At 31.0% G+C, this 14,546-nt stretch overlaps 1 protein-coding gene and 1 long non-coding RNA gene across 4 annotated transcripts; one reads left to right on the top strand and one right to left on the bottom strand.

The window, feature by feature from the left end:
* The first annotated feature begins 274 nt into the window (after positions 1 to 274).
* On the top strand, positions 275 to 11,504 carry LOC131935899 (sentrin-specific protease 1). 3 transcript variants are annotated; one of them, XM_059292642.1, is made up of 18 exons: positions 275 to 469; positions 3,419 to 3,495; positions 3,923 to 4,101; positions 5,343 to 5,385; positions 5,539 to 5,651; positions 5,783 to 5,925; positions 6,044 to 6,270; positions 6,532 to 6,556; positions 6,786 to 6,842; positions 6,982 to 7,066; positions 7,400 to 7,432; positions 7,532 to 7,622; positions 7,808 to 7,947; positions 8,192 to 8,392; positions 8,491 to 8,570; positions 8,733 to 8,811; positions 8,929 to 9,024; positions 9,107 to 11,504. In XM_059292642.1, exons 1-18 carry the CDS (start codon positions 363 to 365, stop codon positions 9,170 to 9,172), a joined length of 1,842 nt encoding a protein of 613 aa, XP_059148625.1. In that variant the 5' UTR covers positions 275 to 362; the 3' UTR covers positions 9,173 to 11,504. The 3 variants fall into 3 exon arrangements, with proteins under 3 accessions (XP_059148625.1, XP_059148626.1, XP_059148627.1); XM_059292643.1 differs by having other exon boundaries at positions 3,422 to 3,495; XM_059292644.1 differs by lacking the exon at positions 275 to 469 and adding an exon at positions 2,929 to 2,958 and having other exon boundaries at positions 3,422 to 3,495.
* Positions 11,505 to 11,560: 56 nt separating this feature from the next.
* Positions 11,561 to 12,954, bottom strand: LOC131935900 (uncharacterized). Its single transcript, XR_009385997.1, has 3 exons — positions 12,722 to 12,954; positions 11,806 to 11,875; positions 11,561 to 11,688 (listed from the first exon to the last, which is right to left on the bottom strand). It is a non-coding gene; the product is annotated as an uncharacterized LOC131935900 (long non-coding RNA).
* Positions 12,955 to 14,546: the final 1,592 nt, after the last annotated feature.

Here is a 14,546-nt window from a genome sequence, read left to right on the forward strand (position 1 = left end):
CTTGATATAAAACCTTAACAAATAAACAAAATTATTTTTAATTATATTCGTGTAGTGATATTATAATTTCAAAATATGTGAAGTACACTTCCCCAAGTATCAGTATGGAATAATATTTAGATCTATATAAATACAAATAGCTACTCAAATATAAAGCATGACAAGGAAAGCAATGCACCCATCTGGCAAAACTGTATTCTATAAATAGACGTAGACCTGCTATCTTAAAAAAAAATATAACCTTTGACATAACTCTGAGCTCTTGTTTAATGAAGTTTTGTTACATATTATCAAAGCTTCTACACTTGGCGCTTACTGCTATGCACTCGTAGTATTTCTAACCGAGAACAAAAATATTACCAATGTTTAAATCCCTTACGGAAGCTCTCCGTACTTTATTTAACTATTCATCGAATGACCACACCGAACCTCAGTTTGGATATAAAAGAAAGCGTAAATTTGAAGAAAAGTGAGTACGTTTTTGTATCCTCGTTACCAATTATCGATAATAGGGTATTTATTTTCAATTTAGAAAATAGATTCTTGGAATCTAGGTTGTCTCAATAAAAAAATAAATTCTAAATAGTACATTTGGCTACATTTTGATTTAATTAACCTGCACAATGAGTTAATTCATCAATTGATTACCAACCACTAAATTTTAGGCTAAAACTGAACTAGTTTGGTAGTTTACTAGATCTAGATCTAGTTTGGTGCAGTCATAAAAAATATTAAAAATAAATAATAAAATATTAAATAAATTGGTGAGACTGAAAAATTCATATTGAATAGGCCTATTGACAGTCAATAAAAATAAAATGACATTAGGTTAGGCCTATTGTATTGTAACTTAATTGTAAGTAAACAAAACTCAAGCTACTAGCAGCTGACCAATGAGTCAGTGACTAATAAAACTTAGATCTAGATGGCTAGATGCACTAGATGCGGCGCTAGATGGCGCTACATCCTTCTTCTGAGAGCTGAAGTTGCATGTTATCTTTCCTCCCTTCATTTTGGGCTATTCCTCCAAGTTGGGTCCACAACATTCTTGTTCCAGCTGCTTCAGCTTCACTAACAACTGATCTCTTCCAAGTTTGTTTGGCCTACCTTCTTTCCTTGGGGATTTCAGTCTGACCATGATGCAGTGTGTATCCAACCAACCCCACTTGCACTTTTGTACATCTTTACTAATAGGGTTTTGTCCAGTTTTTCTCCACAGTTCGGTATTGGTGTTCAATATACAACACAGGCAAGAAAGTCAGAAGTTTGTTATTTGTTTGGGTTACCTTCCACATCTGAGAACCATTGATAATAGATTGCATACTGCTGTTTAATAGTCGTATTTTAGGAAGTGTAAAAGCTCTTGACGTCTATAGTTATAGTAACCCATCTCATGATGCTAGATGGCAGCTACTATCATAAACGGGGGGATAATACCACAGTCTGGAAAGTCACAAATTTAGAAAAGTGAACCACCTCTACCATTACCCATTTCATTTAGGAAATTCAAATTAATTTTTAAATATTAGCAAATGCTGATGATTAAGGCTAGACTAACCCGCCCCTCTTTGTAATAACAAATCACTTGATGTCCAAACTTATGTGAACTCAATGTGACCCAGAGTATGTGTTTGATACTGCTTGGTGGGAGAGGGGGAAAGAAGCCAGGTCACAGTTCATGCTATTATATTGTACAGATCTAGCTATAGGTTTGGGTTTAGTGTCAGGGTTCTTCAACATGGATGGGAGGGGGGAGTAATTGACAAGGTTAATGTCTTAGACCAGTTTTGTTACTGGTACTAAACTAAATTAACTTGCTGGTATCGTTAACCCTAACCAAGTACTATTATAGTCCTAACCTTATTTTGGACACTAATACAACATCTAATATTAGCAACTCAACACCTATCTATAGAAGAGTATAGTCTGTCACTGGTACCTATGTAATATACATTAGCCTGGGTGCAGAACAGAAGTGACCCCTGTCTCTGACCCACACAAAGGTTGGACCTAGTGTTAAATTATATTTTTGTCTCGTAGCAGGGAGGTCCTAACTCAACTGGAGTGAATGAAAACACTGCTAGTCTATCTTCTTCTTTGTTTTTAATTGCAATGTTGGATGGATTTCCGCCAACACAATTATTATATGTCGACTTTTTATGTGTCCGTATTGTCCAAATACTCTGTTTCTATCTAGATTTGCTTCCATAGCCTTTGCCCATCCAAGAACAAACTACAGGGCAGCAGTTGTTTGATTTTGGATTCTATATTTTCTTTAATGATGAAATTAGTTATTGAGGTCTTTATAGACTGTACTGTCAAGTATATAGTATATATGTAAAATCTGTTATAAAATTGATTTGAAACATGGGAGATAACCTAGAGCAGTGGTTCTTAACCTTATTGGTGTGCCTACCCCACTATTTCAGTATGCGCATTCCCTGAACCCTTTTTAATAGTTCTGCTGTCCATTCTGACAAAAGCCAAGCGTGATTTATATGTGCAAATCCCCTGAGATTGAACTCCCGGGGTTCAATTAAACTCAGGTTAAAAACACTTTACAAGAGCAATTCATTGGTTCTTAAACTTTTTAGAGGTACCGAACATCACCAGCTTTATATGGGAATTCATGAAACCATTCTAACTAGGAAAAAAATATTGATTTTTTTTTTCAAACATAGGTACATATTTTATTGTTGCAATTCAATATAACTAAATTGTAACCCAACCACTTACCCCTCATTTACTCCTAAGTATCTGTTCTTTTTATTTAATTATTTATGTTGAAAGCATTTCCACAACAGAGAAAAATTAGCTTTTTGTGCACTGTAAGGTGAATAATTTGAACAATAATTGCAAACAAAATTTAATGTCTTTGGAGCTCAGAGATATAAATAGCTTTTGGAAATTTCCAATATGATCAGTTAGTATGGAATAGACCTGTTTATGTATTCTAGGGTAATCACAATTTCCTTTCACAGTTAGATTAATATTGACAATAATTATAAAAAAAAAAAAGCCTAAATATTTTTTTTTTTGTACTGTTAATTTTCTGGGATCATTAGTAACTGTGTCCAATAAAATACAAATTGTTATACTAAAACTGTCCCTATCTAACATCGTTCATTCCACATTCTAGGAAAATTTTAATGATGTATCTACTCTCAATTTTCTAAAAATATGTGTTTGAGATGTGTTTCAACAAAGTATTTATTTAGATATATTGTTGATATTGTATTTGTTTGCTATTTAATTTTATATTTAAAATATCAAAATGTAATACATTTTGCTACACAGAGAAAAAGACAACATTATCTGAATCAAACATCAAACCATTTCAATATTTTAACCAATTACTATTTTAAAAAAAAGATATTTTGTCCAAAATATTTGTGTGTAACCCATCCTCATTTTTCAGCAGTGATGCTGCAGATGGTCAAGTAAGGAGCGTTGAAAAAAAACGACGAATTGATTTAGAATCTTCATCAAATTCTTGTGAGTTAATCTCCTGACATACTTTTAGATTGTTTTTGAACTTTAGAAAACAGCAAGTTTAATACATATTATATTTAATACAATGTTTAAATTTACATTGGTGTAGTATATATATTTGAAAATAGGTATGTTTAAATTAACTATGTTTTTATCAACGTTTAATCCATTTAGCTATGTAAAAAACATTACTGGGTATAAATCTGTACTGTAAAATGTCAATAAAAGCTATTACTCTTTTCATGTAAAACTTTAAAAAATTATAAAAAATGAAAATATATGAAACAGTGTTAAATACAGTGTTCATTTTGTTTGTGATTCATCTTTAATAAAATTACTGATATTAACCTTTAAATGATAATTTGCCATGTTTCCTATTTAAAGCTCAATTTAAAATGTTATTAATTTAAAATGTTATTCTTTTTGGCAGTATTCAACCTAAGCACAGTAAAAAAATCAGCATCAAGAATGGCTAATTTCTTGGAATCAAACCCTTCTTTTTCAAAACTATTTAATGTAAAAGCTATTGACGAATCTGATAGGTGGGGCAAAGGAAAGTCAAATGGAAGTACGTCATCACAAATAAATGGAGATGACAGATTAAAAGCGGTGAGGTTCATAACAAAAATGCTACTTAACTTTGCTTTTTGTTTTGCTTTAAAGATTGCACAATATTACTGCCTTTGTTTAGAGTCAAGAAAAAAAAAGCACATTTCAAGCTTAAATATGCAACCAATAAATTTATTGCATTTATCTATGATGTGAGTAGTGCATGCAGAATCCTAGAACCATTGCAAAGGAATCTAAATAGTGCCCCTAGCTCCCCTGTGAGCCCTAAGGGCGTCTGGACATTATTGTGGACGAATACGTGCCCCAAAAATCAAGACCCAAGAAATAAAGTGCCGGCATTATTTACATTTAAACAACTCTGATTTTATTAAGCATGCTCACTCGTGACAAAACGACACCAAGTAACTCCCGATAAAAGGACACAGTCAAAATAGCCCAGAAAATTGGCTGCCAACAAATGGACATATAGTCTTCCGATAAAATGACTCCCGGTATTGGCTCCAAAAAAATAAATCATATGACTGCTTTTGGCATAGATGTATCAGTTTTGTCCATTCCACCAACCACATGCATTTCCCATCTCCACTACAACCAACAGCAATTCATAAACAATTGAGCTCTTAACAGCTAAGTGCAAGTAGTTTTTTTTAAATTTGATAATGTTTTATTAACATCCCCCCCCCCCCCCCCAACCCCTTCACTTCACCTCCCCCCATGAAGACTTATTGCTTAAAAGCTAGCAAAAACCTTTTTTGTTTTGATAACCTACAAGGACAAACATACTGAAGATAAATGTAGAGCGTGGACCTCTGTTCCATAAATTGAGTTGGAATAGCCCACAACCAAATCATTGATGATATGCTTACCTAGATGATACTTAAATTTAAAAACATACTATTTCTTATCCTAGATAAAATGTAAAAATATGGTCTACTGTCCAAGAGTTACATACAGTGTATTATTTAAGGGTGTTGGCTAAGCTAACTGATGAGTATTGATGAAGGGAATCTACTGGCTGGGTCATAATTAATTAGGCTGTTTCGCCCTGAGACTTTGTCTCTATGTGAACCTTATATAATGGGGCCATTTTGACGCAGCATATGATTGGTAATATTCTTATGAAATCCTCTTTAGATGTTGTTCCAGTTTAAATGATGCATTTCCTTTCTTTTGAGTGCCCAGCAGCGCATATTGGGTATGCTAGTAAATTATAAATTATAGCTGGATGATTGTTTATTGTATTCCTATTCTGGTCAATTAATTGTTATTCTTATTTACAGAATGAAAGATTAGTATCCCGTTATAATTTGCATCAACAAACAGGTTAGTTATAACATTGGAACTGTTTTCAAACTAAATAGATGACATTCATTTATTTCAGTTCTTGAAATGAGTTGTTTTTGTAAATCTGTTTTTTAATTTAAGTTGTTATTGTTACTTTTTGCCTATTTAACAAGTGCAAATGGTAATCAATAGGGCCATCTAACAATGGAGAATTAAAACAGACAGGTTATCAACCCAAACCAATGATGCAACGCACAATCAATAGTTCCATTTTCAAAAATAACAAGGAGTCTGAAGCATGTAAGGTAAGTTGTTGATAGGTAAAATTTTATTTTTTTCTTAGAATTAAAAAATTTAATAACCACTGTAAATACATAATTTTTATAACTGATTTTGCTTTGTTATAAAATACAATTTAAAATTCTCTATATTTCAGTGTATTCGTCTAAAAGAAAAAGAGGAATATCAAAAACTGCTTCAGCTTCATTGTCAGCCCAATTGGCCAGTTAAAACTTTGTTTTCAACCAAAACCATCCCACAGGAAGCAAACTCATCTCATATTTCTACTTCAACGCCAAGGTATTTTTAAACTGCTAAAATGCTGCATGTAGATTCTACTTTAAATAGCTTTCTTTATTCAGATATGTAAGGTTAGAACAACCATTTTTATGTGAACTTTTCACTTTAATCTCATTAGGCAGGAAACTAAATTACAGGATAACCAAAGTTTAAGTCGGTCATCACTGTCAGCATTAATTGCCCTTCAGCGAAAAAATGCTGGATTTTCCACGTTACAGAGAAGTGGACTTAGAGACGTTTCAGGTGTACAGAATAAACCAAAAGAGTCACATACATCCAGTTCAACAACAGATGACTGTATTATCATTGAAGAGACTCCTGCTGTGGAAATTAAACAGGATCCAGGTAAAAATATAAAAGTTGAAAAATAAATAATGGTAATTAATAATAATAAATAAACATTTTTTAAAAATAATTAGATGTTAAAAATTGCAAGCATACAAAAATAAATACTTTTTTTTTTAAATAACAGCTTAATTTATTTTTTGTTAAATGCTTTTATTTCAGTTGAAAAATATAACAACTTAAATTAGAATTGAAAGTTGAAAAAAGTCACTTTTTGTCGTTATCATTTAGTTAACTAAAGTTTTTTTTTGTATTTACCAGATTTAATTAAACAGACAGCTGACAGGTAAGCACGCGTTAAACACTATCTTTTCCAGTAAAGGAATTAACTGTAACTCAGTACTTAAACATTTTTTTTTGTAGGGGATTCAACTCCCTTCATACTTAACTTTTACTGCCCCAACAGGCGAGATCTGATGTCTGTAATTATTATTTTGGAAAAAAGTAGTAACTTAAAAAATGTCATTAAAGAGCTCTTATTTCAAATTAAAATGGTTTTGTGAATTTATTTTCAGTTCGAGAAGAAGCTTTCTCCAGTCTAAATTTTTCAATGATAAAGAGATAGAAGAAAGGTAAATGAGTTATTTGTCTCGCTTCACTTTAGATGCTTGCTGGTCTGTTGGCATTTTAGATTTTTTTTCTTGTGGAAAGAATAGTTGTTAAAATCCATATAAAGCATTTATATATATATACAAAATATTTTGTTTGTAGAATAAAGTCTAGAAAAGAGGAACAGGAAAGGAGAAAACGGTTGATTGAAGAGGAGGAGTGCAAGGCTAAAGCTTATGCTGAGAAGGTAATGTTTGCTGTTCTAATTTAGCAAATATTGAGTTCTGAAAATGTTTAAAACTTGTAGCTTTTTTATCCAACTGATAAACCTTTTGCCATATTACAAAACATATAAATCAGGAATATATAAGAAGGTTTGTCACCCTGTTCATTTAATCTAATACAGTTCACTACAAAAAGTTTTTAAAAAAAGGAAAATCGTAACTTGGTATACAAATTACCTAATGAATATTTTATTTAAACATTTTATGTAAAACTGATAGAAAATTTTAATATTAAAACTCATTGAACTATTGAGAAATATAATAATGTTTTATTTAAACTGTTTTTTTTTCCACAGAGACGTGCACAAGAAATGGGTCTAGAAAAGAGAGTGAGTTCCTAATGCTATTTTCTTTTTTCAACTCGTCACAGTTAAGTTTTTATAGATAAAAAATGACAATTTATACATGTTTTATCAAACATTTTTTAGTTGAAATATCAAATGAGAATCTTTGATGAAGAGCCCAGCATTTCAGAAGAAATATTTAAAGAGGATGAAGAAGAAGAAGAAGCACTTCCAGGTGTGTTGTATTTATATTACATTACAATACTCAAAACTGGCTTGTAAAGTAGGTTTTTATCTGTTTGTACTTTACCTAATTACACATTTACCTACAGTTGCAATTAATTTCTACCATAGCATTCACAATGCTCAGTCATGATTATTATAAATTTTAAAAAAATATAAATGTTCTTATATCTCTAGAATTCACCAATGAAATGCAAAATGTAGTTACATCTGCTTTTCGTGGCAATCCAAATGAAGTACTGGCAAAGGGATTTGGTTTGCAAATAACAAGAAGAGATATTTTAACTTTAAAGGATATAAATTGGCTTAATGATGAGGTTAGTTGTTTTAAAATGTACTTTATAACTTAAACTAAACCTAAAGAGCTTACACCATTTTATTATATAATATTAGCAATACTCTAAGTACAAAAATGCCAGAAAACTTTATTCTCTTGTCATAAATATATAACCATATATTAAAAAATCTGTAAAAGAGAATACCTAAGTATGAACCTTTTAGCTGCTAATTGTCCTTATGACACCACACATGATTTATCTATCCTTAACTCTTCTTTTCCAGGTTATTAACTTCTATATGAATATGCTGATGAAGAGAGGCGAGGAAACAAATATTAAAGCCTATGCCTTCAATACTTTTTTTTACCCAAAGATCATGTCAGGTGGACACCAGGCTGTTAAAAGGTGGACAAAGAAAGTGGACATCTTTGACATGAAACATATTATTATACCTGTTCATTTAGGAATGCATTGGTGTTTATGTGTAGGTATTTATTTCACTGATTTTATTATGTTGCAACTATTCAGTTTGTGTTAATGGAATATTTAACCACACACCACACTTATGTTTTCATTTCATAGATGGTTAATATAAAAGAAAAAAGCATTACATATTATGATTCAATGGGTGGAAAAAACAACAGTTGCCTTAAAGCGGTTTTGTAAGTACCTTTCTCTGACTAGTAACAATTTTTGGTAAACTATTTAAATAGCTAAAAAAAATTAAATAATACTACAAATTGAATTAAATAATTTTAAAAAATGTATTTATATTTTTTTTATCCTATAACAAGTAATAAATGTCAATTATGAAAATTTTGCAGCAACTATCTGAAAGATGAAAGAATTGCCAAGAATCAGACACCTCTAGTCGAAAAAGAATGGAAAGCACAACATGCGGAGGTAACTAAAATGTGTAAATCATCTTACCTTGTTTTTGTATATAAAATCTGGTTTTTTAGGTATTTTCTCTTATAAAATTAATACAAATTTTAAGAAATTAGTATTTTTGTTTAATAGAACAACCCACATCAAATGAATGGAGGTGACTGTGGAATGTTCATGTGCAAATATGCCGAATACATCACAAGAGACAAACCAATTACATTTACTCAGGTAAACATTTTATATTTCAAAAAATAACTTAAAATATTTAAACATTGAACTTTGTTATAAATGTAATCCGGTAATTTTTCAGGAGGATATGCCATACTTCAGAAAACGAATGGTCTATGAAATATTAACACAGAAGCTTCTGCAGTGAATATGTAACAACGTTTTAAGATTAAATTAAACTATCTATCTAGGGTAATTATGACAAAATACTTTCTATTATGTTGTGACTGCATTTTGTAGAACATCAAAAAAGATTTGCTGTTAGGGAGTTAAAAGTATACTTTTTTTAGTTCAGTGTTAAGATTTTTCAGGTGTAAACAATAATTTAAAAGCAAATAAAACTAAAATTGTTAAATCTTATTGACAAAAACATGACTTAAAAATTCAAACCTTGAGCATGCATTGATGGAAAAATAGTAAAGTGACTGCGCTATTCTATTTTATTAGTCAGCTTTTAAAATAATCTTCTGCACAAAATTCATTTTCATATATACTATTCTTTTTAATCACTCTGCATCTTGTGGTTGTGTTTGAATGATTTCTTTGATAATGTATTTGAATACTGGCAGCTTAAATCAAACAGAGTGTTGAAAAGAAAAATAGATGTGCTTAATACACGTGAAACATAAATATTATTGAACTTTCACTACCAGAGTAGTAGAAATTCTGTGTATTGTTTTTATTCTTTCATTTAAACTTTAAAAAACCTGCATGAATGGAAGATGTTGATCTTACTTTTCATGATTGTTGTAGGATGTTAGTAGAACTATTCATTTTAGCTTTGAAGAAATTGACATTTGAAGATGTTAAGTGATACAAGTTAGACATCATAGAACAAGAAAATATTAAGTATGATAGTAATAATGTAAAAGGTAGAGACAAATTGTTCTTTAGTTATCTATATGATCAGCAGCAGTGATTAATTTTAACATTTATACATTTAAAACTTAAAATTGATCTCAGATTCTGTACAGTTTTGAGATTTTAAGTATTTGTGCTTTCAAGAATTCTAAAAAATTTATGTTAGTATTGAATTTCACCCCAACAGATTTAAATGTTTCTGAGAAAGGGCAAATTTTAAGTAAACTTTTTTCAAATAATTCTGTTATCTTATGTTTTTATTAGATAGATATTCATGACTAAATTTTTTACACTTGCCCTTGCTAATAAATACTTTGGATGGGTTATTTTCTTGTTTATCAATACTAATACTAATACATATAAATTCCAAAAAGAGCAAATTTATAATTTTAGTTTTAAAAAATTATATTTTAATTTTAAAACTTTTTATGAACCTGTTTTTAAGAAATACTCGCTGTTTAAAAAGTCATAAATTAAAAAGATTTTTACTTCAGCTGCATTTGAAAGTGTAAATTAAGATTATTTATTTATTTGAATGAGTTTAATTTAGTTTTTCAATGAGAAACATAATTGTAAACACTAGCTTATAACAGTGTGGAGGTTCAACAACTTTATAAATAAGTCATACTACAATCATTATCTATAAAACAATTTTTATTTCTACATTTCATCCTCAAAACCATGGGATGTATACTTATATGTAATATAAATATGTATATAAACTTGTTTCTAATTCATTTAAAAGCACTTACAGTTAGTTATAATAAACAGAGGTGTTTCTTTGAATTTTAAAGAAGCAGACGTTAGGGGAAATAAATGACTACCATTAGCTTTTTATATATTGATTTCATTCGCTCTTGTCTATAACATGTTACACTGGTGTCTACGTTAAAAAACTGTTAGGGACTAGTTGAACCTTCACTTCCCATAGAGTAATTTTCTAGTGTTTTAAACTACTAAGGCAAAAAACTCAGGTCAGCTTCTGTTCTAAAATAGATGGAGGTTGTCACATGGGCCTGAAAAATTTCAAGAGATGCAACTAAATATCCTTGACCTCCACTTAAAAACTATGAATTCTAAATAGTCTGCCATAAAGTAAATGTTAGGTGCACACAATATAACTTATTCAATTTAAAAAAAAAACAACTAAAAATCATACAACTTCAATAGCAGAATCTAAAGAAGAATTTAGAGTGATAAGCACTAAGTAGCTATCTTCAATCTCTAGGTTTTTTAAAGAGGTTAGGGTGGGCTTATCTGATTAAGTTTGTAGCCTGTTGTTATTGTCTTTTTGTAGCCTATGGTCCAATTACTCTTGAAAGACCAAATGTGTATCATACTTGTGAAATAAAGGCTTTGCTTACTAGTCACAAAAGGTATAAGAATAATAACCAGCCTATCAGCATCCTTAAAATCTATAGCTTATTATTTTAAAAAAAAATAGCTGATTGCATTGACAAAATATTTGGCTATAAACTTTCTTTTCAATTTATACTAACACATGGAAAGATTACACATAAATTTGTTTGTTAATTTATAAATATTCTATTAAATGGAACAAGAGTAAAATTGTGTATGTGAGAATGTATAATTTATATATATTGACCACTTTTGTTGTACATTGTGAGATATTTTGATAAAAGATGAGGACAAAAAAATGTGTTTCAGTTTTTATTGCTTGATTACTGTAAAACTGATTCTATAACAATTGTTTCATGAAGTTTTACATTTGTACAATATTTGCAAAATACCAGCAAGTTTTAAGAATCCACAGATTGTTACAATTTACTTGTCTTGGCCATGCTGTTGAAGAATAAAAAAAAACAAATTTATTCAACTCAATATACAAAAAGATGTTTTATAAGTTATTTTAGTTAGTGACTGAGCTGTTTTGATAAATGTTTATATGTTATTACCAACCTGTTTAAGAATATCAAGTGACATTTCCATTACTTCTTTTTCTGACATAAAGTATACTGTTTTCATAGATCTGCACAAAAGTGAAAAATGATTATTTCACCTTTTTATACAATCTGTTTATTTAATGATAGTATTTGTTAAAAAAAAACAACATATAAAAACCTTTTTAATAACAAGCTTTTAAATGCAGTGAAAATAAGAAAACAAAACAAACTTTGATTGCTAAAATTTGTATGAGATATCATGAAGGACCAAAGTGTAAAAACCCAACTACTAGTTTGCAATCTCTAGAAAGACAGTTGTCTGCCCCTACATGGTCTACACTCAGGCAACCAACTGTGGCCAAACAACATTCAGCATGAACCACAGCTCAGTTCATTGGGTGATCGTGTCTAGCTAGTTATCTCCCATTCCGTTATTGAATATAGCAATTTAACAAGTGGGACGGAGTGATCTAGCGGTAGAGAGCTGGACTGCTAACCCGTAAGTCTCAAGTTCGAATCCAGGTTCAAGTCAGTAGACCGTCCCTGAGTCCACCCAACTCTGATGGGTACCTAACTCACGTTAGGGAAAGTAAAGGCGGCTGGGCATAGTGCTGACCACACTATCTCTTCATATGCCGAGGTCACAGAAACATGTGAACTCTACTTCACTTGCCCTTGAAGAAAGTATCTGAAAAAAGTGAACAAAATCGCTGCATTAGAAGTTGGTCCTAATTGAGTTACAAGATTAGCCACAAACAGATGTTGTGAACTAACTAAAAGCTTGTAATTAACTTGATTAAAAAATTTAGAATCATTTGTAGTACCAAGTATGCATAGTCCCAGTTTATGATACCACCTATTGATAATTTACTACCTACACCACATTTCACAAGATATGCATTTATTTTGAATAGTTTATCAAAACTAGTTACCTATGACTAAAGTCTGTTAATTCTGCTTTACTTGTGCCTTCATTGTTTAAACTTGTAAAGCATGAAGTAGAGTGACTTTGCTTCTTCTTCATCCATACTGGAGGATCAAAATCTTTCTTTTTGTTATGAATAGTTTTAGTGGGTAACTTCAGACTGCTGGTGTTACTGAAATTTGTTTCTGCCTTGCTATGTTTCGGTTGTTGGTCAATTGGAGTTAATTGTTTATGAAAACTATCCTGATACCTAAAATAGGAGTTTGTGTTTATTTTAATATAAAAATGGAGTAACAATGATGTTCAGTTGCCATCTAGCTTGTGCTTATCTAAAATAGTTATAAACTATCAGGGGTCTCCAAACTACGGCCTGCGGGCCGCATCCGGCCCGCAAGGCCCTCTCATCCAGTCCGCGTAGATCATTTTGTTCACGGAAAAAACTTTGTTGGTGATGGCTGAGGAACTTTGCCCAGAAAAATCAAAGACATGCCTGGAAGAAACTGGCCCCCGAACTGAAATTTGATATTTAATGCAGTCCTTGGACTGAAAAGTTTGGAGACCCCTGAACTATATAATACACTTTGAAATATACAAAATATCAAGCAGATTAATAAGTATAAATACATACTGAAAAAGACTATATCACATTAACACATGCTCAGTCAATCCATGAATATTTTGTGAAATATGATTATTTTCTTCTTTATGCCTTACATCAAATAATGGCACAGATAAAGTAGAGTGCTCTGTAGCTATGCATGTTGGTTTCACTAAAGTCATTGTTCTTAGCATTTCTGGCACTGTCACAGGTTGGTCAATGTCTTTAAATAACTAATCAAAGAACTATAAATTATTTTTAAAAATGACACAGTATAGTAATCAGATCCTACTTGTTTAGAGAATTAGAACATGGACCATAATGTGTTGGCCATTAGAGCATGAATAAATCTAGACAATCACATTTTAAAATGCTATTTTTGGTAAAAACCATTAATTTTGTGGATTAATTAAAATATATTTATAAAGCAAAATTATTTAGTGATTAAAATTTTACAAAAGTAATTATTTTAATAAGAGAGATATAGGGAACTCCTCTTTTGAATGCGTTTTAACAATCCAATATTTACATATTTTTTTTCAATTCTTTTTTTCGTTTTTGTCTGTCGCACCAAACAGGATGAACGATTGAACGTCGCCTTTTTTTTTTTTACCTCACCATAGGGCTTAAGTTTTTTTAAGCAGACGTTTTAGCAGTACATTGAGCAGTATAAAATTTTACTACGTTTTTTATTGTAAAGGCAAGATCGAAGAAAAAAATTCTTTTTAAGAGCTATGTTTATGTTTTATAGCGTCAAAGTTTCCATCAGATGACATTGCTTTACACCGCAAATATTTTTAAAAATCAATAAAAGTTTAGAGGCCAGCTCCTAAGTGTCTTCTATGTTTACTTCATTCCGTTTGCAGAATAAGCTTGGGGTATGGTAATCGTTCACTAAATTGTAACAGGCGCGTCCAAGGCGCCCCGGCAGGGTTCGGCTTGGCGCCCTGGACTATCCTGTGAGCGCTATGGTGCATAATTTCGTTTTAAACAGTGTGATAGACTTAGTCGTATGGATAAGAAAGAACGATGCCTTCCCGTCTTTGCTATGGCTCCCGCGTTCGTTTAAGTGAGTGCAAAAGACTATGAATAAGTTGGAGTGCTATAGTCGTTTACTAAGCTGAAACAATTTTCATTTTTCAAACTTACAGTGATAATTGTTGGCATGTCCATGAAACAAAATTAAAAACACAAATGTACCACCATTCACAAAAATTCTAATTGTGTCTGAAGT

The sequence above is a fragment of the Physella acuta genome, unplaced genomic scaffold, assembly GCF_028476545.2.
Source record: "Physella acuta isolate Inbredline_101_S28 unplaced genomic scaffold, ASM2847654v3 ptg000164l, whole genome shotgun sequence".
Classification (NCBI taxonomy): domain Eukaryota; kingdom Metazoa; phylum Mollusca; class Gastropoda; family Physidae; genus Physella; species Physella acuta.

Coding starts and splice junctions, on each gene's coding strand:
- LOC131935899 (XM_059292642.1), top strand. CDS start 363: ATGTTTAAATCCCTTACGGAAGCTCTCCGTACTTTATTTAACTATTCA. Junction 4,102..5,342: donor GAGATGACAGATTAAAAGCG/GTGAGGTTCATA, acceptor TCTTATTTACAG/AATGAAAGATTAGTATCCCG. Junction 6,843..6,981: donor GATAAAGAGATAGAAGAAAG/GTAAATGAGTTA, acceptor TTTTGTTTGTAG/AATAAAGTCTAGAAAAGAGG.